This window comes from Cryptomeria japonica, chromosome 2 (assembly GCF_030272615.1).
Source record: "Cryptomeria japonica chromosome 2, Sugi_1.0, whole genome shotgun sequence".
Taxonomy (NCBI): domain Eukaryota; kingdom Viridiplantae; phylum Streptophyta; class Pinopsida; order Cupressales; family Cupressaceae; genus Cryptomeria; species Cryptomeria japonica.
Genome location: NC_081406.1, coordinates 294,565,174 through 294,590,153, shown reverse-complemented (window position 1 = coordinate 294,590,153; position 24,980 = coordinate 294,565,174). Strand labels below are relative to the sequence as shown.

Sequence of the window (24,980 nt, the reverse complement as noted above, 5' to 3'; positions counted from 1 at the left end):
CCCAGTTGGGTTTTCCATGTATAAATATTTATGTTATGGTGAATTTTTTACTTGTGGTGAATGCTTTTATAACACTTTGGATTATATGAAAATTCATTGGTAAACTAGTTAAATGTTTTTACCGGTCTGTAATTAAAGTGTTACTGTTTTTGCTTTCACTAATTCACCCCCCCCCCCCCACCTTTCAGTGCTTTATAAGTTTATCAAGAATAAAGTGCAAGGGATATGGGTGGAGGAGTAATTAATGCTTGCATTTTCCAAAGCATGCATGGATATTATTTGTTTGCCTTTATATTGATCGAGATCAAAGGTATGCATGGAGAATGGATTTGGATAGGATGAGGGATATGAGATGGAGGATATGGATAGGATAGTCAAGATCAAAGATAGGAAAAGAGGATGGACTCAGATAGGATGTGGATAGAGGAAAAGGGATATGGATATGTGAATAGTAGTATGGCCTAGATGAAGCTTGCTCCCAAGTGTAGAGTTCAATGGGATGAGGGGATTACACATGAAACTTTTTTACCAAGTTTTCATCATGGTACTTACCCAAGGCATCACAAAAAGTGGTTTTCACCATTGGATGGATTTTTTCTTCTCTTTACCTTTTTTTTCATTTTTTCTTCTCTCTTTTTTTTTGAATAATTTGGATGGATAAGGATAAGGATAAGTGGATGTGGAAGATAGTGGATGTGTGAAAGAGGGATGGAGGAAGGACTCAAGCATCTAGTTCCATGGATAGTATCACTAAAGAAGTGTTATATTAAACCAAGATAACTGGAGGTATGCTCATAGATGTTGGTAGAAATAGATGGGAACATGGAATGGATGGAAGATGGAAGGGGATGAGGATTAATGCAAAAGATTGAATTAAAGGGATGAGATTATGGAAAATGGATTTCATAATAGATGGAGTTGTGAAAGACTTGTGGATAAATGGATGGGGATGTTGGGAAGATCAACATTGGCACACACCCTGAGGGGTGGTGGAGTTGTGGAGGGGAGGATTTGAAATTAGATAGAGGATAAAATATGGATTTTGGGACATGACGACCCAAAATAGATGAAGGGGATAATGGACTTGGGATGGTGGATTTTGGGACATAAGGACCCAAAAAAGATTTTAAATATGGAGGATTGTTAGATGGATGATTGGAGGAATTATGAGTGGAGAGAGCTTTTGGATTATCAATTTTGGATGCCAATTTGGATTTTACATTGAGGTGCATTTCTTCTATTAGCTTGGGAATCCACATAGTTTTGGGTTTTTTCTTTTTGGGCCCTTGTGGCCTTTTGGATTTTTCTGTAATACCCCTGCCCTAATCAATTTCTAATCTCGGTTTGACCTTGGTTAGTTTATCATGTTATAATGTTATAGTCAGATGTTTTGATTTTTGTGCTTACCTGTTAATGGGGTTTTCACACCAATTCGTATGCAAGTTTATTAGTTCTCCTATTTCATGTTATTAATCTCAGGCTGACACTTTTATTAAGTATATATATGTATGCATGTATGACTCTTGGTTGCATGAGATTTCAGGTACAGTACCGCATGGGTGTGAGGTTTGTCTCCACTTGGATTCGCAGGTTTGAGTGTACCTCTTTGATCCTTAGAGTTAGATTACGTGGTTGTGAGACCCTCATTTGACCATAGTCGTGCTCAAGTGAGCGTCGTCAGTCGTCGTTGGTATTCCCTTTGGTTGGGTATGCAGGTCGTTTGTTTGGTTGACTTTCTTGGGTTGTGTGTTTTGTGTGTGATTAAATCGAGTAATTAATCCTTAATCTTTAATTTGATTTAATGTGTGTTTTCGCATTAGTATTTTGGGGACTAAATTAAACAGGCTCCATTTTTATGTGATTAATCGTTAATTGAATTGCTCAATTCAGGTTGGTAGCAAGTTCAATTAAATGGTTAATTTTAATGTTAAATCTATTATGTTTATACTGTTGGAAAAGAAAGATTTAAATTTAATTGAAATAAAATTAATTTAATCTTGTTGGCTTTTTGAAATAGAAAGGTTAATTTCAGTTATTTGAGAAAATCAATTTTAAATTGAAAAACAAGTTTAATTTATTGATATAGTTTAAAAGAATGATTTTTGGAGAATTATTTTAAATAAAATATTTTAAATTCAAAAATAAAAAATGTGGTCAAACCTTTCCCATTTAACCTAGGTTTTTGGAAAAATATGGGAGGTTGATTTTTTTGGAAAATATTTTTGGATGGAAAATTTGGGGATTTTGGAGGAGAAGAAATTTCTTGAGCTTGCAGGTTGGGTTCTTCAGAAAATCTCTTCCAGGATTGCATATGGAGGTAGGATTCTTAATTGTTTTCTTTGTTGCCAAAAGAATTTACTGTTCTGGTTGAAAGAAATGAGTTTGTTGTTGAAAAATATGTTTGATTGATGAATAGAGTAGAATAGCAATAAGATCTTGAATATATCCCTCCTTGAATTCATTCCTTGTCTTCAAATCAGTTTATGATTTGCTCAGAATGATTTTTAAAAATAAAATAAAATGTGTAGATCAAATATTGGGGGTTTGGTTGTTCTGGAGGAAATTTTGTTTAAAACTCCAATGAATCTTCTCTTAAATAAGTTTTAAATTGAAATTTAGTTTGGGGATTTGGCAGATTTGATGTTAAATATGTGTAAATCAGTCTCATTTTGCCAATATGGGGTTTGATTGAAAGAAAATTTTCTTGTTCTGGGTTATTTTGTAAAATGCAAAATTTTAGAAAAACTCATTGTTTTTTGAAAATAAAATTATTTTTTTGTCTCTGTTGAGACTGGGTTTTCTGAGTTTGTTGTCATTGACAGTAACTAATTTTAAAAAATAATAAATAAATTAAAAAAATATATATATATGGGTTTGGGGGTAGCGGCTACCATATGGTAGCGAACTGCTACCAATGGTAGCCGCCTGCTACCATTTGGTAGCTGCCTACTACCATTTGGTAGCAATGCTACCAATGGTAGCATGGGCTACCAAGGGGCCCACGTGGGTACCCCCCTTTTATAATTTTTTGTAAGAATTTTTTTTTTATATATATTTTTTTATCAAAAAAAAATAATAATAATTTAATATTATTTAAATGATAATTTTAATAAAGTTTTTTTTTGAAGATTAAATATGGTCATTAATTATAATTTAAGATTAATTTGTTAATTAATTAATTGTATAAATGGTAAATATACATTAATTAACTTGCAAATTTCTATTTTATTATTAAATGCATATTTTGCTAATCAAATACTTGATTAGCTAATTTCGTTATTAATTATTAATTTCTTATATTTTATTAATTGCGGATTAATAAATATATATATATATATATATCAATTAATAGTTAATTTTGGTATTTTTCTATATGTGCATAAGGAAGTAATTTGTGGATTTGGGAAATGCTTGCCTATTTTTGGTTCCTTTATATGTATGTATCCTTAATCATAAACGTGTAATTTGGTTCTGGAAAAGATGAACTGGGAGAAATTATTTTCGAACCAGTATGACAATGATGTTTATTTGAAGATTGAATATCATATTTAGACAATTAATGCTTTACATTCATGTGAACTTGGTTTAAAAACTCGTAATGATGTATCTATGTTATGTTTTGATGCATATGAATTAGTGAGTTAGAAAACCAAGAATGACCTGTACCTAGATGAGGTAGATAACTAAAATCAACTTAGATCATTTAGAAAACTTGATCGACTTTTAATGTTTTTATCAATAGGAAAGAAGATTGTCTTTTCCGGTTATTGCCTATGCAAGTTTTAATTTATGTATTCGCTTTTGCTTAAGTAATGGCAAGCCTTGCTTTGTTTGATTGGACCATGTCATCTAGATTGATTTGGGGTACCTGTCTCTATCCTCGGTCTCAAGTTTGACTGTTGTTTTGTGGTGGTGTTGTAATCGGTCATATCCTTTATGTGGGTGTCGAATGATGATTTGTGGTTGACCATAGTTGGTCAGGTCTCTAGTTAGAGTATCGTCAGTCGGCGCACCTCATATGAGGTTGTGTTTGACCAAATGGTTGTTTCCTCCTTTTTGAACTTTGTTGCTTGACCTTGTGTATGCATGCGTTCTAGGAGATCGTTTGATTGTGTTTGCTAGTATGTTGTTGTGTTGTCTTTGATGGGAGAACTATTGTAGAGTCATCATGTTGTTTATGCCCTTGTGAGAACTTGATATTCATGTTAGATTATGGGTTGATTATGATGGGTTGCGAAGACTTAGTTTTGCGGATGCTCCAGTTGATCTTTTTATAATTGCTTCTGATTATTTTTAGTTGGATCCTTTCCTATTCAGGGATCATTTATGTATTTAATGGACCAAGGTGGTCGTGTGTATTATTGGTAATGTTCGCCTTGATGGAGGGATTGTAAATGATGTGAACCTTATGTATCCTTCACTATTGATTAAGTATCAGAGGGGTCTTGCAGTTGAGTAGACCCGGAGATGTAGCCCACTAAGGGTGAACTCTGAGATCATTTCGGTGTTATGAGTTGTTTTTACATTTTTATGTTTTCTTTTAATTCGGCTTGTATGGATGGCATTATGTTAGAATGTATAAAGTGGATTAGATAAAATTAATCTTAAATGCATGTATGTAGTCATCTTTTAAATGCAGTAATTGGGATCATAAAAGAATGTAGATTGGATTAATGGATTAAATTCATTATTAATAATGCATTTAATATGCATGGAAAGTATTCTTTAGTTTATTATAAAATTTAAAGTACGTTATGAAACTAGATGCATGACATATGTTTAATGTAAGATTGATCGTAATGAATGTTTAAAATTTATTGGATGAACTTAATCATGTTAACCATAAGTTTAACTCTAATGGATGAACTTCATTAAGTTATCTATATTTAAAGTTTAATGAATGAACGTCCACATGTTATCTAAGTTATAACATGTAATTAAGTGAACCTACTTAATTGGATCAAATGTCGTGAGTTCAGTTAGATGTTAAATTAAGTAATCACGTTGGGAAACTCTTTAGGGTTGTTTAGCCTTCCATGGTGTTATCTGAGCTTATGATAACTCATTGTATCATTATGTTATGTTTCATTTTAAAAAAAAACTATGTGCACTCCATTCGTGTGTTTTAGCTTTATCCCTTCAGGGTTTCCTGGCGGGGCATTACATTTTCTTTCTTTTGGATCATATTTTTCTTTTCTTGAGCATGTATTTTTGATGGGACATATTGTTCATTGGATTTTTGTGGATTTTAGACTTTATGCATTTTAGATTTAGCATACAAATTGCTTCCAATAGCAATGATGTGGGTGCATGAGGACAAATGACTTGGATATTTTATGGATGGTATGGTAGAAGGAGAGTGTGGGGAGGGATTAAAGGATGTGTGCCTTTGGTGATCTTTTTTAGGGATTATTTGAGGTGATTGAGTGGAATTTAAAGGGATGTAAGGACCCAAGATGGATGGAAGGGATGGAGAGTCTAGCTTTGGAGCGTAAGGACCCAAATTGGATGTGGATGAGAAAGGAATGGACTTTAGGACATGAGGACCCAAAAGGGGTTTGGAAGATGGGGGATGGTGTGATTTTGATTTATATAAAGGGATTTTGGATTTAGAAGGGATGGAAAATATGCCAACATCTCGAGCATGAGATTTGTAGCCAAGGCCATATGAACTTGTATTTTATTTGACTTGAAGGGGTTACAATATGCCTTGTTCATGGAGGCCTAACTCTTTGCCTTTATAATTATTTTTTTGACAAATTCTTTTTCCAATGGGATATTTATTATTTTAGAAAAAATATGCGAGTCCATTTTGAGGGGGATGAGATGTGGAAGGAATTGAAATCTCTTGGAGGAAACTAGAGTGAATGAAGGTGGAAGAGCCAATTTGATAGATATGGGATTCTTGAATATCTTGGCTAGGGGTGATGGGCTCTTGTGGAGGACTAGGACCATGTGGAAGATTAAGATTATGTGTGGGATTAGGAGGAATATTAGGATCATGAGATGGATTGGTATCATGACTTGGAGAGGAGGGGGCAGTTTGATCTTGACTTGGAATTGGATAATATGGTGGAGTGGAAGTGAATGGATCTTGATATGGAAGGGGATCATGGAATATAGTGGAGGGGATGCATGGATTTTGAGATGGAAGGGGAACATGAGATGGAGTAGAGGGGATGATTGCATCTTGACTTGGGAGGGGAGCATTGGATGGAGTAAAGGGTAGACTTGGATTTTGAGATGGAGAGGTATTAAGAGATGGAGGGATGTTTTGATCTTGAGGTGGAGATGAATCCATGCTAGCATGCTTTGGAATAAGATCTTAACATGTTTGAGGTTGGTGGGATTGTGTGATGTTGGAGGATATGGATTCTTCAATTTGGGTAGATGGGGTGATGGGAGTATCATGAAGTGTAGGGGATTGTGGTGTGTCTTGATGGGGAGGGGATGGAGGTGGATGAAGAACTTGGGGATATTGGGAAACTTTGTTTTGAGGGGGGTATTTTGTCGCATTTGCTAGTATTTCTTGGATAAAATTAGGAAGAAAGGACTTGGAGGATGGGGATGGTGTGGATTTCAGAGGATTAAGATTATGTGAAGGTTAAGGATTAGATGGAAGATTGGATCGGGATATGGATGGGGGAGGAGATGGAGGTATAGATGTTGGATAGGAGAGGTATGTGGATGTGGATAAATATGAGGACATACATATTGGATGGGAGGGGTATATGGGTGAGTGATAATATGAAGACATGGATGAGGAATAAGATGGACTTCCCTTGTCAAAGGTAGGAGATGGATAAGTGATGTGAGATTAATTGGGATAGACTTGGTAAGTGGGTTGGAGTGGGAGACATGAAAAGGTAGAAGTTGGATAACTTTGAGGCATGCATGAGTGGGATGGGTATGATTGATAGGGTGATCCTTGAACTTCCATAACCATTTCCTCAAACCAACCCATGATGTTTGAATGTGGGTTTTGAATAGCCAACTTTTGCTTTCATGAGTGAATATAGACCATGCAAGGATGGCCTCAAAATGATGAGAATGGGGTGACGAGTTGGAATTGAATGGATAGAATTGATCGAGAAAGGTGATGATATGATGACAAGGACTTAACAAGTACAGATTGTATTGAGAATTGATTGGATTTAATTTGATTTTTTAGGATTGGATTGGGTATGATTAGATTGGATTGGATTGGTCCTTGGATAATGACAAGATTGATTTAAATTTGTATGACACCTTGATCCTTAGATTAGGATTAGGCAAGGTTTAGGGATTAATGATGCAAGATACAAAGGAAGGTTTCAACCAAGCTAGGCTAATTTTTTATCTTTGGATTAGGATTTGATTTGGATTAAGTCTCCCCCTACTTAGGATAGGCTAAGTTTCTAAGAAATATTAGACAAGGATTAGGGTTTGGATCAACCCAAATGATTAAGATTAATTGAGAAAAGTACTTGAGGTAGATTCTTTCTCAAGCACAAGGAAAGAAATGATAAAGATCTAAATCGGACTTTGCAAAGTGTTGACCTTGGATTTAGGATTGACAATTAATTGATTGATTGGGATTTTGGATTCAAAAGTTGATTAAGTTGATGTGTTAAGTCCTTGAGGATGGAATGAAAATTATTATGGGAGAATTGATTGATTCTAGGTAAAAGAAAGGGAAGGTTACCCATGACTAGATTGATGGTTGGCTAGAGATATCAGTTGGGAATTGATGATTGTTTGGATGGATGAAAATTGATTGGATATTTAGTTCAAGCGGAGACAATGAAACAAAGGTGGAGATGGTGAAACTCAGTTTGACTATGATAAGGTAAACTATGATGGATTTTGGTCGAAATGTTTGGTTAAACTTGTAAAAGTTGGACTTGTTTGTCTTGGCAAGAGATATCAAGCAATGAATACATATTGGCCAAGATAATGCTTGAAGAAATCATGAAAGAGGGGGGGCCTAGATTAGACCAATGTTACAAAAATTTATTGGTTTTGCACAAATGAAGACACTTTGAAAACATAGAACTTAGGCTGGAAATTGGAAACCATTCAATTTGGCCTCTTGCACAAAGCGATACCTCAAACAAGTAGACAGATAGAGATTATGGTAGCACTAGATCCACTCCATGGTACTCACTTCTCGAGCAATACCAGATTCTCTTATCCTGAAGATCTAAAGAATTTTTAACTGAGGGATTCCTATCTCATCATGAGTGGGTACATGAGAGGTTGCTTCAGGGTACGATCCACACTCCTTGCACCATCAAATGTGGGATTTGGGCTACTACAACAAGGTTCTTAGTATTTTTTTGACAGGTCCTATCCAACAATGATTTCATGAGGCAAGCCACTTAAGGCTCTAACTAAGCTTATCAGTGTAGAGAATGCCTCGTCAAATTCACTTAGCACTTTGATCGTTTGACCAGATTTTTTGTATAGCAGCTCTAAAGACATCGCTCGAGATCTTGTCAGGAGAGACGATTTCCTCAACATGTCCCAATTCATGATACTCTTTTGGGGTGATTAAATACCTAATCAAAGATACCCCTCACTAAAAAAAGAAAAGGAAGGTGTTGTCAATCACCTTTCTCACCACCCAAGTTTTGAAAAGGCAAGGGGAGAGGATAATAGGTGTGACAGTGGGTCCACCCTACAGATGTGCAAGTGCACAAGACATAGTAGACACTTATTCATTTTAGTCCCACAAATATATGTGTTTTCTAATATAATGCATGAAAGAAATCTACTATAGTGGGAAACCAAAATCCTTTGACAAACGTCCTACAAAAGATGATTAGTAGTTCGATTGTCTTAGACCAATGAAAAAGCTACAAAGATAAGATGATTAGCCCACATATACAAATATGATGATTCATTATGATTTTATAATCATAAAATTAATAAAAAACATTGGATTCCTTATGATTTTATAAGCAATTTCAAAAAATAGTTTAATAAAAAATGATTTCATATGCTAAAGTTATGTGAATTTAAAGTTCAAAAAGAAGGGTTGACTTTGAACGTCTTAAACTAATTTTTGAAGAATGATAAATATATTGACAACCCATTTTAAATCTCCAAGTTTTCTTTCCAACATATTTTTAATTTTTAAAATCCGACACCCAAGTGAAAATTTATGCCCATTTTAAGAAAATTGTTTTTTTACTAGGCGTAAACGCCAAACATCTATAGAGACGTTGATTCAGACCTGCACATAAGCTGATCCATAGTTTTTCATGAAAATTTCAGGAAAAAAAAAAGTTAGGTAGGAAATTTTTGAGTGGAGACACCAATTTGCGATTGCGGAGATGTCGATTCAAAGAGGCGGAGATGCCAATTTACAGACGGAGACGTTGATCTGCAGTATTTTACAAAAACAATTAGGCGAGAAATTAAATTTAAACAAAGATGTCGTTTGGTCTCAACAGAGACGTTGAAACAGAGAGGCAAAGACATTGATTTGCAGACAAAGATATCGATCTGCAATTTTTCAAAAAGATGTTAGCGGGAAAATTTAAATTTAAATGGAGATGTCGTTTTGGCTAGGCGGAGACGACGAACTAGTGCTATAGAGATGCCAAAGTTTAGTCTTGGGCGTCGATCCATCAACCTGCAAGAAAAATGCTTTAAAAACACCAAAAACATTAGATGAAAGGGACCCACTGGGCATTCCAAAATAAACCAAGGGAAATTTTTTGGGAATGCTAATGGTTAGTTTTAATCTAAATAAACATAAAATCATTCAAACATACATAAAATAAATAATTTTACCTTCAAAACCTTCTCTTGTTCCTTTGATTGAGCTTGATGAAGTAGAGGTGCCTACTCCACTTGATTTGCTCTTTACATGATGGATTGTGGATTGGTCTCTACTATACAACAAGATTGGATTGGATTAAAGGATAAGTGTGGATGAGATGGATATAGCTTAGATGGTATACAAATTTGGCATTATGAGGGTATGATGAAGGATTTTCATCCTCAAATAGACAACATGTATATATGATGGAAGTGGATAATTTCTGAGGAGATTATTCGGAAAATGGTGTCTCAACCTTGCATTTACATGAGGTTACTATTTATAGTAAATTTTCATTTGAGCACGAAATGGTGTGAAATTCTCCTAGAAACTTTTGGTTGGTTAGATAAGCATGTTGATAAAGTTTCATCACAAGACCACAACTAGTTTTGAAGATATTAAAGTCATTTTGGAGGGGTGCAATTAAAGGTTTAAACCTAATTTTGGGGACTTTAGACCCTATGAAACATCCTAAAAGTGGGCATAAATGGTGTAGAAATTTATGAGGTGATAGAGAACTTTGCGATATTTTTGACGCTTCAAACGGTTTGTCAATCAGACACACGGTTCGCAAGTTATGGCCTCTGAAAGTTTGTACTCCTGAAATAGGAAATATAAAATGTATCAGACACATAAATAAGTTGTAAAAGGGAGAGACATGTTTTTATGTGTGTTTTAACACGTCATAGGGAATCTAGAAGGGAGATAAGGTCAGCTACACCTTATTGGGTGATTTTAGCCAATGGTTTTGTAATATTGTTTGACGGTTTCTTGTATTGTATCTCCTATATATGAGGTGTGTGAGATAGAGGTTGTGTGCAAGATTCTAATGGCTATTGAGTTACCTCTAAATCTCTGATTAGTGGTACTCCTATGAACAACTTTCTCTCCAAGTATATTGTAATCTATTTTTCATTGCAGAATAATATATTGGGCTGTTTTTGGAGTGTGGGGTTTTTGTCCCGAAAGGGTTTTCCCGATGTAAATCATTGTGTTATGGTTTGAATGTTATTATGTCTGTTTCTATTTTTTGTAACTGCTATAACGATATGTAAAAGTTTTTGCATTACCCTCCTCTCAAGGTTAGTGTAGCAAGTTATTTCACTACTTAACTTCCTTACAAGCGGTATCAGAGCTTGATCACCTTTGGTTGTTGGGTTTTATGAACTAATCCAAATTTGAGTAGGAGCTTGTGCGAAAGACACTTTTTGATCTTGTTGCAAGAATTTTTAGAAGGCAAGTTCATCAAGGAGAATAGAGGTGGAAAAATTTAATAAAATGAATTTTGAGATGTGGAAGTTGAAGATGGAAGATCTACTAATAGATCAAGATTTGTGGGATGTTGTTGATGTGAGTGTCCAAACGCTCTCAAATCCTACTACGGCGGTTCAATATGATGTTATGGACCAAAAATTCAAGGGTCTAATTAGCCTGTGCTTGGCAGAATTTGTTCTAATCAATGTCCACGAAGAAAACTCTGCAAAGTTGCTATGGACTAAGCTTGGAGAAATGTATCAAGCAAAATATTTATTAAATCAAATTTTCTTGAGGAAGAAATTTTATTTCTTGAATATTGAAGAGGGTGGATGAATTATAGAGCACCTGGAAGCATTCAATATGTTAGTGGCTCAATTAGTATCTGTCAATGTTAAGATGAACGAAGAGGAGAAATGCCAGATCTAGCTTTGTTCTTTTTCTGATTCATGGGATTCTCTTGTTATGATTATTAGTAGTACTTATGTTGTTTTGAAGTCCAAAGATATGGTGGGTACCCTACTTGGTGAAGAGATATAGAGAAAGGTATTCATCAGTTCAAAGGAAGCCCTAATTGTTTATGGAAGGCCTAAGGAGAAAGGCAAGAAGAATGAGAAGTGTGATAAGTCCAAATCGAGAGGGAGATTGAACTCTCCTAGAAAGTCCAAATTCATTTCCTGGAATTGCGGTAAACTAGGTTACATCCGTAAGGACTGTAAAGAAGAAAAGAAGAAGAAAAAGAAGAATTCTGATTCTAATTCTTAGTCCGAGAAGGAAGATGGTGATGCATTTATTGCAGCTTTGGCAACTCATGCAAGTAATGATACTCGGTTAATTGACTCAGGCGCATCTTTTCATATGACCCAATAGAGATTGGTTTTATAAATATGAATAATTTAATGGAGGTAAGGTGAACTTGGGTGATGATTCACATTTAGACATTGTTGGTCGAGGTAAACTTAGAATCAGGTTTTCTGATCGTAGAATAAAAAGGATTATTTGTGTGTTGCATATCCCTAGATTAAAACAAAATTTGTTATCTACGAGAAAACTGACAGATGTGGGTGTGCAAGTAGTCTTTTTTGAAGCATGATGTAAGATGATTAAGGGTGCTATGGTAATTGATAGAGGTGTTAGGTTCGACACTTTGTATAAGCTAGAGGCATACATTGTTGAGTGTAATAGCACTTCTGTAAAAATTAAATATGTGAATACTTTGTCAAAAAATTTCAGAGTTTCACTTTCAACAGATGGACATGGCTTTTGGTTACCTAAGGGTGCTCTTTCTTCTAAAGCAAAGTTACCTACAGAGAAGACTATGTTATGGCACCAAAGGCTTGGCCACATTGGAGAAAAGAGTCTAAGGACCCTGAAAAATAAAAACCTTGTTGAAGGTTTGAATGATTGTAATCTTGACTTTGATTTTTGTGAGCATTGCATTTATCGAAAACAAAATCGCATTCAGTTTTACTCGAGTTCTCATAAATCTAGTGGTGTTTTGGATCTTATTCATTCCAATGTGTTTAGTCCTGTATATGTTCCTTTGATTAGAAAATAGATAGATTATGTTTCATTTATTGATGATTCTAGTAGGACATGGGTATATTTTCTAAAGAATAAATCTAAAGTTTTCAGTCGATTTAAAGAATTTAAAGCAATGGTTGAGTTGCAGACTGGAAAGAAAATTAAATGTTTGAGGTCTGACAATGGCAGTGAATTTTGCTCTAATGATTTTGATAAATTCTATAAAGACTATGGAATTAATAGACAAAAGACAACTCTGTATTCTCCACAACATAATGGAGTTGCAGAAAGAATGAACAAGACACTGATGGAGAAGGCTAGGAGTATATTGAGTGGTGGTCTATTACAAAAAATTTGGGTTGAAGTTGTTGCCACTGCTTTGCTACCTGATTAACAGGTCTCCTACATCAACTCTTATTGATAAGATGTCTGTGGAAGCATGGTCAGGTCACAAGCCTTCGTTGAGACATCTTAGAGTTTTTGGTTACGAGACATATGTACATGTGCCAAAGGAGAACCGAACAAAGTTGGAGAACAAGGTTGTGAAATGTATCTTCATCGGGTACAATTATGGTGTGAAAGGATACGAGCTTTGGGACCTTGTTCCACAAAAGGTTTAATTCATAGTAGAATTGTTATTTTTAGAAAAATTAAGTCTCCTTTTGCTACATTATAGCTAGATAGACTAAAAAGGAAGATGTGATTCAATTCCTTTCTACAGTTGAAAGAGTTGAATTGAGACCCCTAGATAGGCATGAAGTTGAGGAGAGATCGTCTAGATCTGAATCTTCAAAAAAGGAGGAAGAACCTCCAACTCAGCTTGTTCGAAGGTCTACAAGATATAGACAACCACCTGAAAGGTATTCCCCTGATGATTGGAGATGTATTTTTTATTTGAATACTAATGTGGATGAAACAAAATCTGTAGAAGAGGCATTAGGTATGAATGATGCAGAATCTTGGAAGATTGCTATGGAAGAAGAAATGGTAGCTTTGAAAAAGAATGACACATGGAATCTTGTACCATTGCCTGAAGGATGGAAACATGTTGGTTGTAAATGGGTGTTCAAGAAAAATATTGGTTCAGATGGAAGCATTGAGAAGTATAAAGTGAGGTTGGTTGCCAAAAACTACTCTCAGGTTGAGGGTGTTGATTATGGTGAGATATTTTCTCTTGTTGCAAAAATGACATCCATTAGATTTTTGCTTTATATTGTTGTTGCTTATGATTTAGAGGTTGAGCAAATGGATGTGAAAATTGCTTTCCTTCATGGTGATTTGGAGGAGGATATTTATATGACACAGCCAGAGCACTATGTGGTAAAAGGTAAAAGTAATTTGGTTTGTAAATTAAAGAAATCCCTATGTGGCCTCAAACAGAGTCCTAGGAAGTGGTACCAGAAATTTGATACATATGTATTGAGTTTGAGATTTGAGCATTCTAAATCAGATCATTGTGTTTATTATAAATATTATGGTGATCATTTTCTATACATTGCATTGTATGTTGATGATATGTTATTCATTGGTAAAGGGAAAGGTATGATTTCAAAACTAAAGTCTCAACTCGTAGCTAAATTTGAAATGAAAGATATTGGTGCAGCAAAGCACATTTTTGGGATGGAAAATTAAAAAGAGATAGAGTGAATAGAAAGATATGTCTAGGCCAGAGTAAGTATGTGAATTTAGTGTTACAGAGGTTCAAAATGTAGGATTGTAGACCTTTATGTGTTCGTTTTGCAATTGGAATGAAATTATCTACTGCAGATTGTCTTACGTCCCCATCGGAGATGGAAGACATGAGCATAGTCCCTTAGCAAAGTGCAAATGGAAGTTTGATGTATGTTATGGTTTGTACTAGACCAGACATTTCCCAAGTATTGGAAGTTATGTCCAGATATATGTCTAGTCTTGGTAGAGTTCATTGGGATGCAGTCAAAAGAGTCTTCAGATATTTGAAGGGTACCTCAGAGTATTCTTTATGTTATCATGGTATTTAGTTGGAGACATGATTTCCCTTGACATTCATGGTTATATGTATTTGGACTAGGCATGTGATATTGATAGTAGAAGATCCACCAGTGGTTATGTGTTTACTTTATTTGGTGGTGCAATTAGCTGGATGAGTAAACAATAGGTTGTGGTTTCTTTTTCCACTATTGAAGCAAAGTATATGGCAGATACTCATGCTTGTAAAGAAGCCATTTGGCTTAAGAGACTATGTTCAAATATTGGAATAAAACAAGGAGCCGTGATAGTCTATTGTTACAGTCATAGTGCAGTCTGCCTAGCTAAGAACTTGACATTTCATGCCTGGACCAAGCACATTGATGTTCAATATCATTTTGTTAGAGATATGGTCGAAGATGGCAAGGTGAAGTTGGTTAAGGTAGAAACTTTGATGAATGTTGCATATTCTTTAACTAAGGTTGTGAGCATAGAGAAGTTTAGATGGTGTTCGGAGTCTATGGGCCTTATGGCCCCTAGCAATTGATTCATTGTGTTGATACTCTCTTTTCTCTTGTAAAGTGTTCGACAAGTGGGAGAATATTGATAAAATGATGTCTCAACCTAGCATTTATATGAGGTTACTATTTCTAGTAAATTTTTATTTGAGCACAAAATGGTGTGAAATTCTCCCATAAGCTTTTGGTTGGTTAGATAGGCATGTTGATAAAGTTTCATCACAACTAGTTTTTAAGATATTAAAGTTTCCATTTTGGAGGGGTGCAATTAAAGGTTTAAACTTAATTTTAGGAACTTTAGACCCTCCAAAACATCCTAAAAAGTGGGTATAAATGGTGTAGCAGTTTGCAAGGTAATAGCGTACTTTGCAAGCTTTCTGAAACTTCAAACGGTTCATCAATTGGACACACGGTTCAGAAGTTATGGCCTTCAGAAGTTTGTACTCCTGAAATAGGAAATATAAAATGTATCAGACACATAAATGAGTTGTAAAAGGGAGAGACACGTGTTGATGCGTGTTTTAACACATCATAGGGAATCTAGAAGGTAGATAAGGTCGGCTATACCTTATTAGATAGTTTTAGCCCATGGTTTTGTAATATCGTTTGATGGTTTCTTGTATTGTATCTCCTATATATGAGGCGTGTGAGATAGAGGTTGTGTGCAAGAGTCTTATGGCTATTGAGTTACCTTTGAATATTTGATTATTGGTACTCCTATGAAGTGTTGGCCATCTAGTGGAATTGATTATGTGTTGCATTGGTGTTTTGTCATTGATGCCAACACTAGCTGTTTGGATGCTTTACCGACACCCTTCTGGTCTTGATAGGTTGAGTGTTTTTTGGTTAACTTGGATCCGGCATGATCCGGTAGGCTCTGGTATAATTTTGTGATGGAATTAGCTTGTTCATGATATTCATGATCATATTTGGTCAATTGGTTTTGGTTTGGTAATCGGTTGATATCCTGCCTACTTAGAAGATTGGTTTCTGGTTCCGGCAAGGGTTTCACCGGCAGAGATTTTTGTGGAGATCTTTGATGAATTGCATAAGTGGTATTGGTGAAGCTTCTGGTGGAGATTTAGGATGTTGTTGGTAATCATGTTCGATACTTGGTGGTTGGAGATCATTATTGTGGCGTGTGGACCTATACATGGTCCCGGTTGATCTAGGTTATGGACTGGTTTTAATGTAACATGTGGATAGGACCTATTAATATATTTTTGGGATGTCTTATGTGTTGATAATATTTGTTTGGTCTAAGGCTGACATGGTTTGTAATTATGTAATTGGTTTATTGTCTGGTGGTCGACTTGATTGTTTATGGTCGAGGGTTTATATATAGAGATCTATGGTTATTGTTGGAGGTCATAGTCAAGGAACGTAATGTGCAAATAATGTAATATCATTCAGGCAGAGGAATTAGTTGATCATTGGAGATTGAATTAGGTTTATGTAAGAGGATTTAGTCCTCCGGTATTGAGCTTAACTGGAACTATACTCAGGCATAGAAGATGTTATCTTTTGCAATTCAACACTTCTCCAGATTGGAGTTAGGATTTCTATGTAGTCAGTGAGGATCTTTTTGTGATGAGCAGTGTGCTCTAGGCTATTGGCCTTCCTGCAAGTGTAGGCCCCTTCATTTTAATTCACACACTTACTGCAAAAGTATTATCTAACTATGGGTAGGCTTCCCACCGTGGTTTTTCCCTTTACCAGGTTTTCCACGTACAAATCTTGGTGTCATGTGGATGGTATTTATTTTATGATTATTGTTTATGCTTAATTGGTTTATTTGTTATTCTGGTATTAATGTTTTGGGTTCCAATATTAAAGTTTAAATTGTTAATGGTTTTGGTAATCTGTGACAACTGATTCACCCCCCCCCCCCCCCACTCAGTTGTCTTCCGGTTATTTGAACTATCTAGCAATTGGTATCAGGGCTTTGGTCCTCTCTGCAGAAAGCTTAATCGCATGAGGAAGCTCATATGGTAACTAACAGTTCAAGTTCATCTAGTTCTTTTGGAGCTATCTTTCGAAGGGATATTCTGAGGCTTGATGGAACAAATTACACAGTATGGAAGATTTTGATGGAGACTCATCTGAGATGTCTTGGCAAGGAGATTTGGGAGATCACAGAGAATGGTGTCACATCCTATAATCTAGGATCTGGAAATCCTCCTCAAAAAAACCTGGATAAGGAGCTTGAGAATGATTGTAGAGAAAGAGAATCCCTCTTGTGTGCACTTTCTGATCAGCAAATAATAGGATTAACTAACAAATCATCTGGAAAGGTTATATGGGATAAGTTGGAGACTCTTAATGAAGGTGACCCTATAGTGAAAATTGCTAAACTTGATGGTTACCAGATGAGATATGAAAACTTGAAGATGGAAGAAGATGAAAGGATTACTGCATTCATGGAAAGGGTAAATGAGATTGTTATGGGAATTCAATATTGTGGTGGAACTTTGAGCGAAGATGAAATTATTTCTAAAGTACTGAAAGCCCTACCACCGGCTTATAAAATGAAGGCTACTCCTATTAATGAGTTGAGAACAATGGCTAATACATCTGTCAACAAAGATACTTTGGTTGGGAAACTATCTTCTTTTTAGCTTGAAGAATTTGGACCTTCTGCAGCTGTGAAGTCTGAACTGGTTTTTCATGCATCTACATCTACAACTGGTAAACAAGATTGGAAAGCTTTGTATGAAATGGAATTGGAAGATATGAAGAGAGAAGATGATGAGTTTGAGCAACTTGAAGCACTGTTTTCTAGAAGAGTACCTAAAGGACAGGTAGGAAGTAAGTATGAAGAAAATGCACCTTTTAAATGTTTTGCATGTAATAAGATTGGTCATTTTGCATCTAGATGTCCTGAAAGAAACTTAAGATTTGAAGAAATAGTTAGAAGATCATTTAAGCCTAACCCTGGATATTAGAACAAGTATAAATACAAGAAAAATAGAGACAAATCATTCTACATAGCAGATGAGGAAGGCATTACTGATTCTGATGATGATCCGGTAGAAGACTCTGCTACTGGATCTGGCAATGTGAAGGAATGGGTATTCCTGGCTATCAAGGAAGATGATTTGGCACTAGAAGAGAAGGTACCTAAAGAGAAGGCACTTGCTGCTAAAATTGAAGACAAGGATGAATGGGTAATTGACAGCGGTTGTTCACATCATATGACTGGAGATAAAGGGAAGTTTTTGTCTTTGTAAGAATTTGATAGTGGTCTAGTTAGATATGGAGATGACAAGACATGTATGATCAAAGAAAAAGGAACTATATCATTGGATGGTAAGAACAATACTGACAATGTTTATTATGTTGAAGGTTTGAGGTATAATCTTTTGAGTGTAGGTCAATTGGTAGATAAGGGATTTCAATTACAGTTCAAGGATGGAAAATGCAAAATCATTAACAGATATGGCTAGGAGATTGCAACTGGTACTCAGCCAAAAGGTAATATATTTCATTTGAACTCCGTTGAGAAGACATGTTTGATTACACAGATTGATGATAGGTGGCTATGGCATAAAAGGCTGTGTCATGTGAATTTTGATTGCATTGTGAGGATCAGTTCAACTAAGGCAGTTAGGGATATACCTAAGATTATAAAGCCCTATAATCCAGTGTGTAAAGAATGTTAAATGGGTAAATAGGTCAGAACCTCTTTAAGGAGTATACAAGATAAATCTAATGATATTCTTGATCTTATTCATACTGATTTGTGTGGCCCTGCTAGAGTTAAAAATTTTCAAGGTGATAGATATTCCATGCTAATCATTGATGATTATTCTAGAATGATGTGGGTTACTTTTTTTAGAGAAAAATCTGAAGCATTTGAAAAGTTTAAGTGGAAACTGAGACAGGATTGAAGATTAAATGTTTGAGATCAGATCATGGTGGTGAATTCACATCCGGTGAGTTTAACAACTTTTGTGACAAGCATGGTATAAGAAGACAATTTTCTATTCCTTGGACACCTCAGCAAAATGGAGCTATGGAAAAGAAGAACAGAACTATCTTGGATGCTGATAGAACAATGATTATGGAAGCTAGTCTACCTCATATCCACTGGAGAGAAGCAATGAGCACAACGGTTTATATATTCAACAGAGTACATATCAAGAAGAAATCGGTAAGACGCCTTATGAATTATGGTTTGACAATACACCTATAGTTAAGTATTTCAGAATTTTTGGTAGTAAATATTATATCAAAAGAGATGATATTATTGGGAAATTTGATCCTAGGTGTGATGACAACAGATTTCTTGGTTATTCTAATGAAATCAAAGCATATAGATGTTATAACAAGAGATTGTAGAGAATTGTGGAGAGTGCTAATGTCAAAGTAGAAGAGCTAAACAGAAGTCAAATCAGATTTTATGAGAAGGAACTGGCAGTGGAAATGATTATATCTGAAGCAGTAGCACCTTTACCAGAACAAAGAGTTGAACCAATTACTCCGGCAGTATCAGATAATTCTACAGTAATTGAAGAACAGGGAAGAGGAACAGAAAGTTAGAAGACTCCTAGGTATGTGAGATTGAATCATTTAGAAGATCAAATCATTGGGGATAAGAGCATTGGAGAGATGACAAGAAGAAGACTGGCAACTAATGAGGTATGCTTAATTTCACAATTTGAACCGGTATCAGTAATTGAGGCATGTAAAGATGAATATTGGTTGAAAGCTATGGAAGAAGAATTAGATCAGATTTAGAAAAATAACACATGGACCTTGGTTCCCCGGCCTAAAAATAAAAAAGTTATTGGAACTAAATGGGTTTTTAGGAATAAATTGAATGAGGATGGTTAGGTTATAAGGAATAAGGCTAGATTGGTTTGTAAAGGAATTGATTATGGAGAGACTTTTGCACCGGTAGCTAGGATTGAATCTATACGGTTATTTCTTAACTATGTTGCTTATAAAAACTACAAGGTTTATCAGATGGATGTTAAATGTGCATTTTTGAATGGGGATCTTGATAAGAAAATTTATATTGAGCAACTTGATTGTTTTTCACTATCAGATGATACAGATATGGCTGCAGATTAAGGAAAACTTTATATGGATTGAAACAAGCACCTAGAGCTTGGTATGTAAGGTTGGATAAATATCTTTTGAAGCTTGGTTTTACTAAGGGAAGTGCTGACAGTAATTTTTATTATAAGATCACTGATGATGATATACTAATTATTGAAGTATTTGTTGATGATATTATTTTTGGAGGTGAAGATAAGTTATGCATAGAATTTTCTAAGAATATGGAAAAATAATTTGAGATGTCTATGATTGGTGAGATGAATTTTTTTTTAGGTTTGCAGATTACTCAGACTGACAAAGGTATTTTAATATGTCAAACTAAACATGCTAAGGAATTGTTGAAGAAATTTGGTATGGGAGATTCTAAACCGGTAAGTACTATTATGGTTACAACTGAGAAATTGAAAAGAAAAGATGTTTTTGCACTGGTAAATCCTACAAGATACAAATCTATGATTGGAGGTCTTCTTTATTTGACTCAGACTAGGCTTGATGTTATGACTGTTGTTTGTACTGTTTCAAGATTTCAGAGTGATCCTAGAGAAAATCATGAGATGACGGTGAAAATAATTTTTTGATACTTGCAGGGTACATCAAAATATGGCTTGTGGTACCCTAAGGATGGTAACTTTACTTTATGTGCATATACAGATGTTGATTGGGTTGGAGATGTTGATGACCAGAAAAGTACTTCTGGTGGAGCTTTTTTTCTTAGAAAGAAGTTGGTTTCATGGACCAGCAAGAAATAGTCATGTACTTCTTTATCTACTACTGAAGTTGAGTATGTTGTTGCTGCTACTAACTATATACAAGTTTTATGGATGAAGCAAATGTTGAAGGATATAAAGGTGGATTGTGATGCATCGATAGTTATTCACTATGATAACTCTGTTGCTATTGATATATCAAAGAATTCGATATTTCATTCTAAAACAAAGTACATATCTATCAATTATAACTTTTTGAAGGAGAAGGTGGAAGCAAATGAAGTTTATGTGAACACTAAAGAGCAAATTCCAGATATTTTCACTAAACCTTTGTCCAAGGAATCATTTGAGAACCTAAGAGACAGATTGGGAGTTTTTGCCTCTCTGGTAGAGACTTGATTGATACGGTTTGGCATCAGTCCAGCACTGATGTGGGATCCTACTTCTCAAGGGGAGTAGTCATCTTTTGTGGTTTATGTTTTTGCTTTGATATTCTTGTCAGATTTCTGGCATTGATGTCAAAGGGGGAGTGATATTGATGTAAAAAAGACAAAGAAAGAAAAATGAAAAGTCAAAAGGGGAGAGATATTATTCACAGGGGGAGAGATATTGATATTTAGAGCTATATGTGGGAGTTTGTTGGTTGTCTTCCATTGGGGGAGACTTGTTTGACATTTCTTGGTACTTAGATATTTTTCACATCTAGTGTTGCCATCAATGCCAAAGGGGGAGATTGTTGGCCATCCGATGGAATTGATTATGTGTTGCATTGGTGTTTTGTCATTGATGCCAACACAAGTTGTTTGGATGCTTTACTGACACCCTTCTCATCCCGGTAGGTTGAGTGTTTGCTGGTTAACTTGGATCTCGCATGATCTGGTAGGCTCCGGTATAATCTGGTGATGGAATCACCTTGTTCATGATACTCATGCTCATATTTGGTCAGTTGGTTTTGGTCAAGTAATCAGTTGATATCCTGCCTGCTTAGAAGATTGGTTTATGGTTCCGGTGAGGGTTTCACCGACAGAGATTTTGGTGGAGATCTTTGATGAATTGAATAAGTGGTCTTGGTGAAGCTTCTGGTGGAGTTTCAAGATGTTGTTGGTGATCATGTTCAAAAGTTGGCGATTGGATATCATTGCTATGTCATGTTGACCTATACTTGGTCCCAGTTGATCTAGATTATGGACCGGCTTTAATGTAATGTGTGGATAGGACCTATTAATATATTTATGGGATGTCTTATGTGTTGATATTATTTGTTTGTTCTAAGGCTGACATGGTTTGTAATTATGTAATTGGTTTATTGTCTAGTGGCTAACCTATTTGTTTATGGTCGAGGGTTTGTATATATAGATGTAAGATCTCATTGTAGATCATCATGGTTATTGTTAGATGTCATGATCAAGGAATGTAATGTGCGAATAATATAATATCATTCAGGCAGAGGAATTGGTCGATCATTGGAGATCGAATTGGGTTTATGTAAGAGGATTTAGTCCTCCGGTATTGAGCTTAATCGAAACTGTACTTAGGCATAGGAGATGCTATCTTTTGCAGTTCAACACTTCTCCGAATTGTAGTCTGGATTTCTATATAGTCAGTGAGGCTCTTTTTGTGATGAGCAGTGCACTCTAGGTTCTTTGCCTTCCTGCGAGTGAAGTCCCCTTCATTGTAATTCACATAATTACTGCAGAAGTATTATCTGGCTGTGGGTAGGCTTCTCATCGTGGTTTCTCCCTTTACGGGATTTTCCACGTACAAATCTTGGTGTCATGTGGATGGTATTTATTTTGTGATTATTGTTTATGCTTAATTGGTTTATGTTCTATTCTGGTATTTAATATTTTGGGTTTCTGTCTTCCAATTATTTGAATTGTCTAACATGAAGAGCTTTCTCTGCAAGTATATTGTAATTTGTTTTTTATTACTAAATAATATGATGGGTGGCTTTTGGAGTGTGGGTTTTTTTTCCCAAAAGCGTTTTCCCCATGTAAATCATTGTGTTATGGTTTGAATGTTATTATGTTTATTGTTGTTTTCTGTAGCTACTATAATGATTTGTAAAAAAAATTGCATCACCCTCCTCTCAAGGTTAGTGTAGGAAGTTATTCTACTACTTAACTTCCTTACAGAGATGAAACTCCAATTTATAGATTTGAGAAGTCCAAAATGAAGGGACAAGATTGATTTGAGAATGGAGGGCTAGGATTGAAAGAAAGAGTGGGAGAGGATTAAAAAAACAAGAAGTGGGATTTAAGAGATTTTTCATAAAGTCATTTCTTGTTTCTACACCTCACAAGGTACACGGGGAAGAGAAAACGAGTATAAAATTCCTTAGGGGAATGGAGGAGGAATTAAAAATTCAAAAATAGAGGATGTGTAGGAAGAATAAATGGGAAAAGGAATTAAAAATTCCTTGGGAAGAGGAGGCATGGGGAGATTCAAATAATTTGAATTTCTTTGAAAGGATCAAAAGTGGGTAGCATTTAAGATTGGGGGATTAGATGAGAAAGCTATTTATGGAGAATAGTTGACTCAGTGATTAGGGATGTGAAAATGATTAAGAGGATTGATTAGGTGGCTTAATTAGTGATTAGAGTGCAATTGGGAAAGTTAGGAGGATGTGACATGAGGAGAGAGAATGAGTGGAGGAACTTAAAATTGATGAGTAATGATAATCATGCTTCTAGAAGAATTAATTAGGCTAAGTGAGGATTAGAAGTGATTTGTAGGAATCACATGATTATCTTAGTTAATTGAAATTAATTAACTAAGTAGGGTTTATAATAAATAAATGATATTTGATTTTATAAGAATGGGGGAATAATCTCCCCCTTTGGCATTGATGTCAACACCAATCATCACTCTCCCACTTTGACAACAATGGAAAAGAGACTGGCTGCTATAAAAATCCATCTGAGATGTGGAAGGAGATGACCAATCATGAATACCAATTACTAAACCTTCTTATAGCATACTCCCCCTTGGATGTACATCTCGGTTGAAACTTGTTTAGTCTTGTGAGCACCAACATATCCTAGTATTCTTCCAATAGGAGGTCTCCTAAACTTTATTCTTGTGTCCTTATCTTTGATGAATCCATCTTTAGTCAGCTTGCCTTTTCCTTTTGAATCAGTATTAATTTTCCTTGTAGCAGCAGCTAGTGTCTTTATACTTTCAGTAGTGGTAGTTAAATCAATCTTCCTCCTTGGAGAATTCTTGACTTTGAAGGTTTTATTTTGACCATTTTCACTTGAAGACACAAATTTTATATCCTTCTTTGATGAATCTGTATTGATAGAGCATTGACCAACTTCATATCCTAGGCTTGTGGAATCCTTGTTTTTATTTTGTTTATCCAACATATTGTTCAATGCATTGGTGCTACCCTCAAACTTCATTCTTAGCTTAAGATCATCTTGGCACTTCTCAATCTCTTTTGTGAGCTTTACCACTTCATCCTTTAGGTTCTGACACTCCTTTTCTTTGACTTTTATTTCTGATTCTAACTCCTCATACCTTATTTTCTTGGCTTCAAGATTTGATTTTATTTCTTCACATATTCCTCTGGCTTCTTCAAGTTGTGTTGTCATTGTGTTGGTATTCCTATTAGATTCTTCAAGACTCTTATTCAATATATCTTGATCTTCAGTAGCAGCATTCTTACACATTTTGTATTCTTTCCTAACCTTTCTCATTTGTTCAAGTGCACACACAAGTTCACCTTCAAGATCTACCTCAGCTTCAACTTCTTCTTCATCTTCTTCATCACTACCAAATAAGTCATGCTTGTTGGAATGAGATTCCCTATCACACCCTAATGTTCTCTTCTCATTTTAAATATCTTAAGCCATAAATATATGAGTTTCCATTTTATCTTTATTACAGCTATAATCTAATCCTCTTTTATCATCTGTACTTTTACATGATCCTTTCTTCTTCTTCCCTTCACAATCTGATCTAGTAGTGCTTGGTACTTCTCCATAGATTTTCTTCAACTTATCTCATACATCCTTTGTACACATACATTATTTGACTTTTGGTGACACTACATCAAATAGATCACTAAGAATAGCCTTCATTGCTTCAGTATTGCACTCATATTTTCTTTTAGCTTCAATTTTAGTAAGAGGAGTGGCAAGGACATTGTAACCA

General features: G+C 35.3%; 1 protein-coding gene across 1 annotated transcript; it reads right to left on the bottom strand.

Moving 5' to 3' along the window:
- Window positions 1–23,782: 23,782 nt before the first annotated feature.
- Window positions 23,783–24,496, bottom strand: LOC131032577 (uncharacterized). The gene has a single exon (XM_057963586.1). It carries the CDS (start codon window positions 24,494–24,496, stop codon window positions 23,783–23,785), a length of 714 nt encoding a protein of 237 aa, XP_057819569.1.
- Between the last annotated feature and the right edge of the window lie 484 nt (window positions 24,497–24,980).

What these genes read in the sequence shown, in the direction of transcription:
- LOC131032577 (XM_057963586.1), bottom strand. Translation starts at nt 24,496, where the DNA reads ATGTGTAAGAATGCTGCTACTGAAGATCAAGATATATTGAATAAGAGT.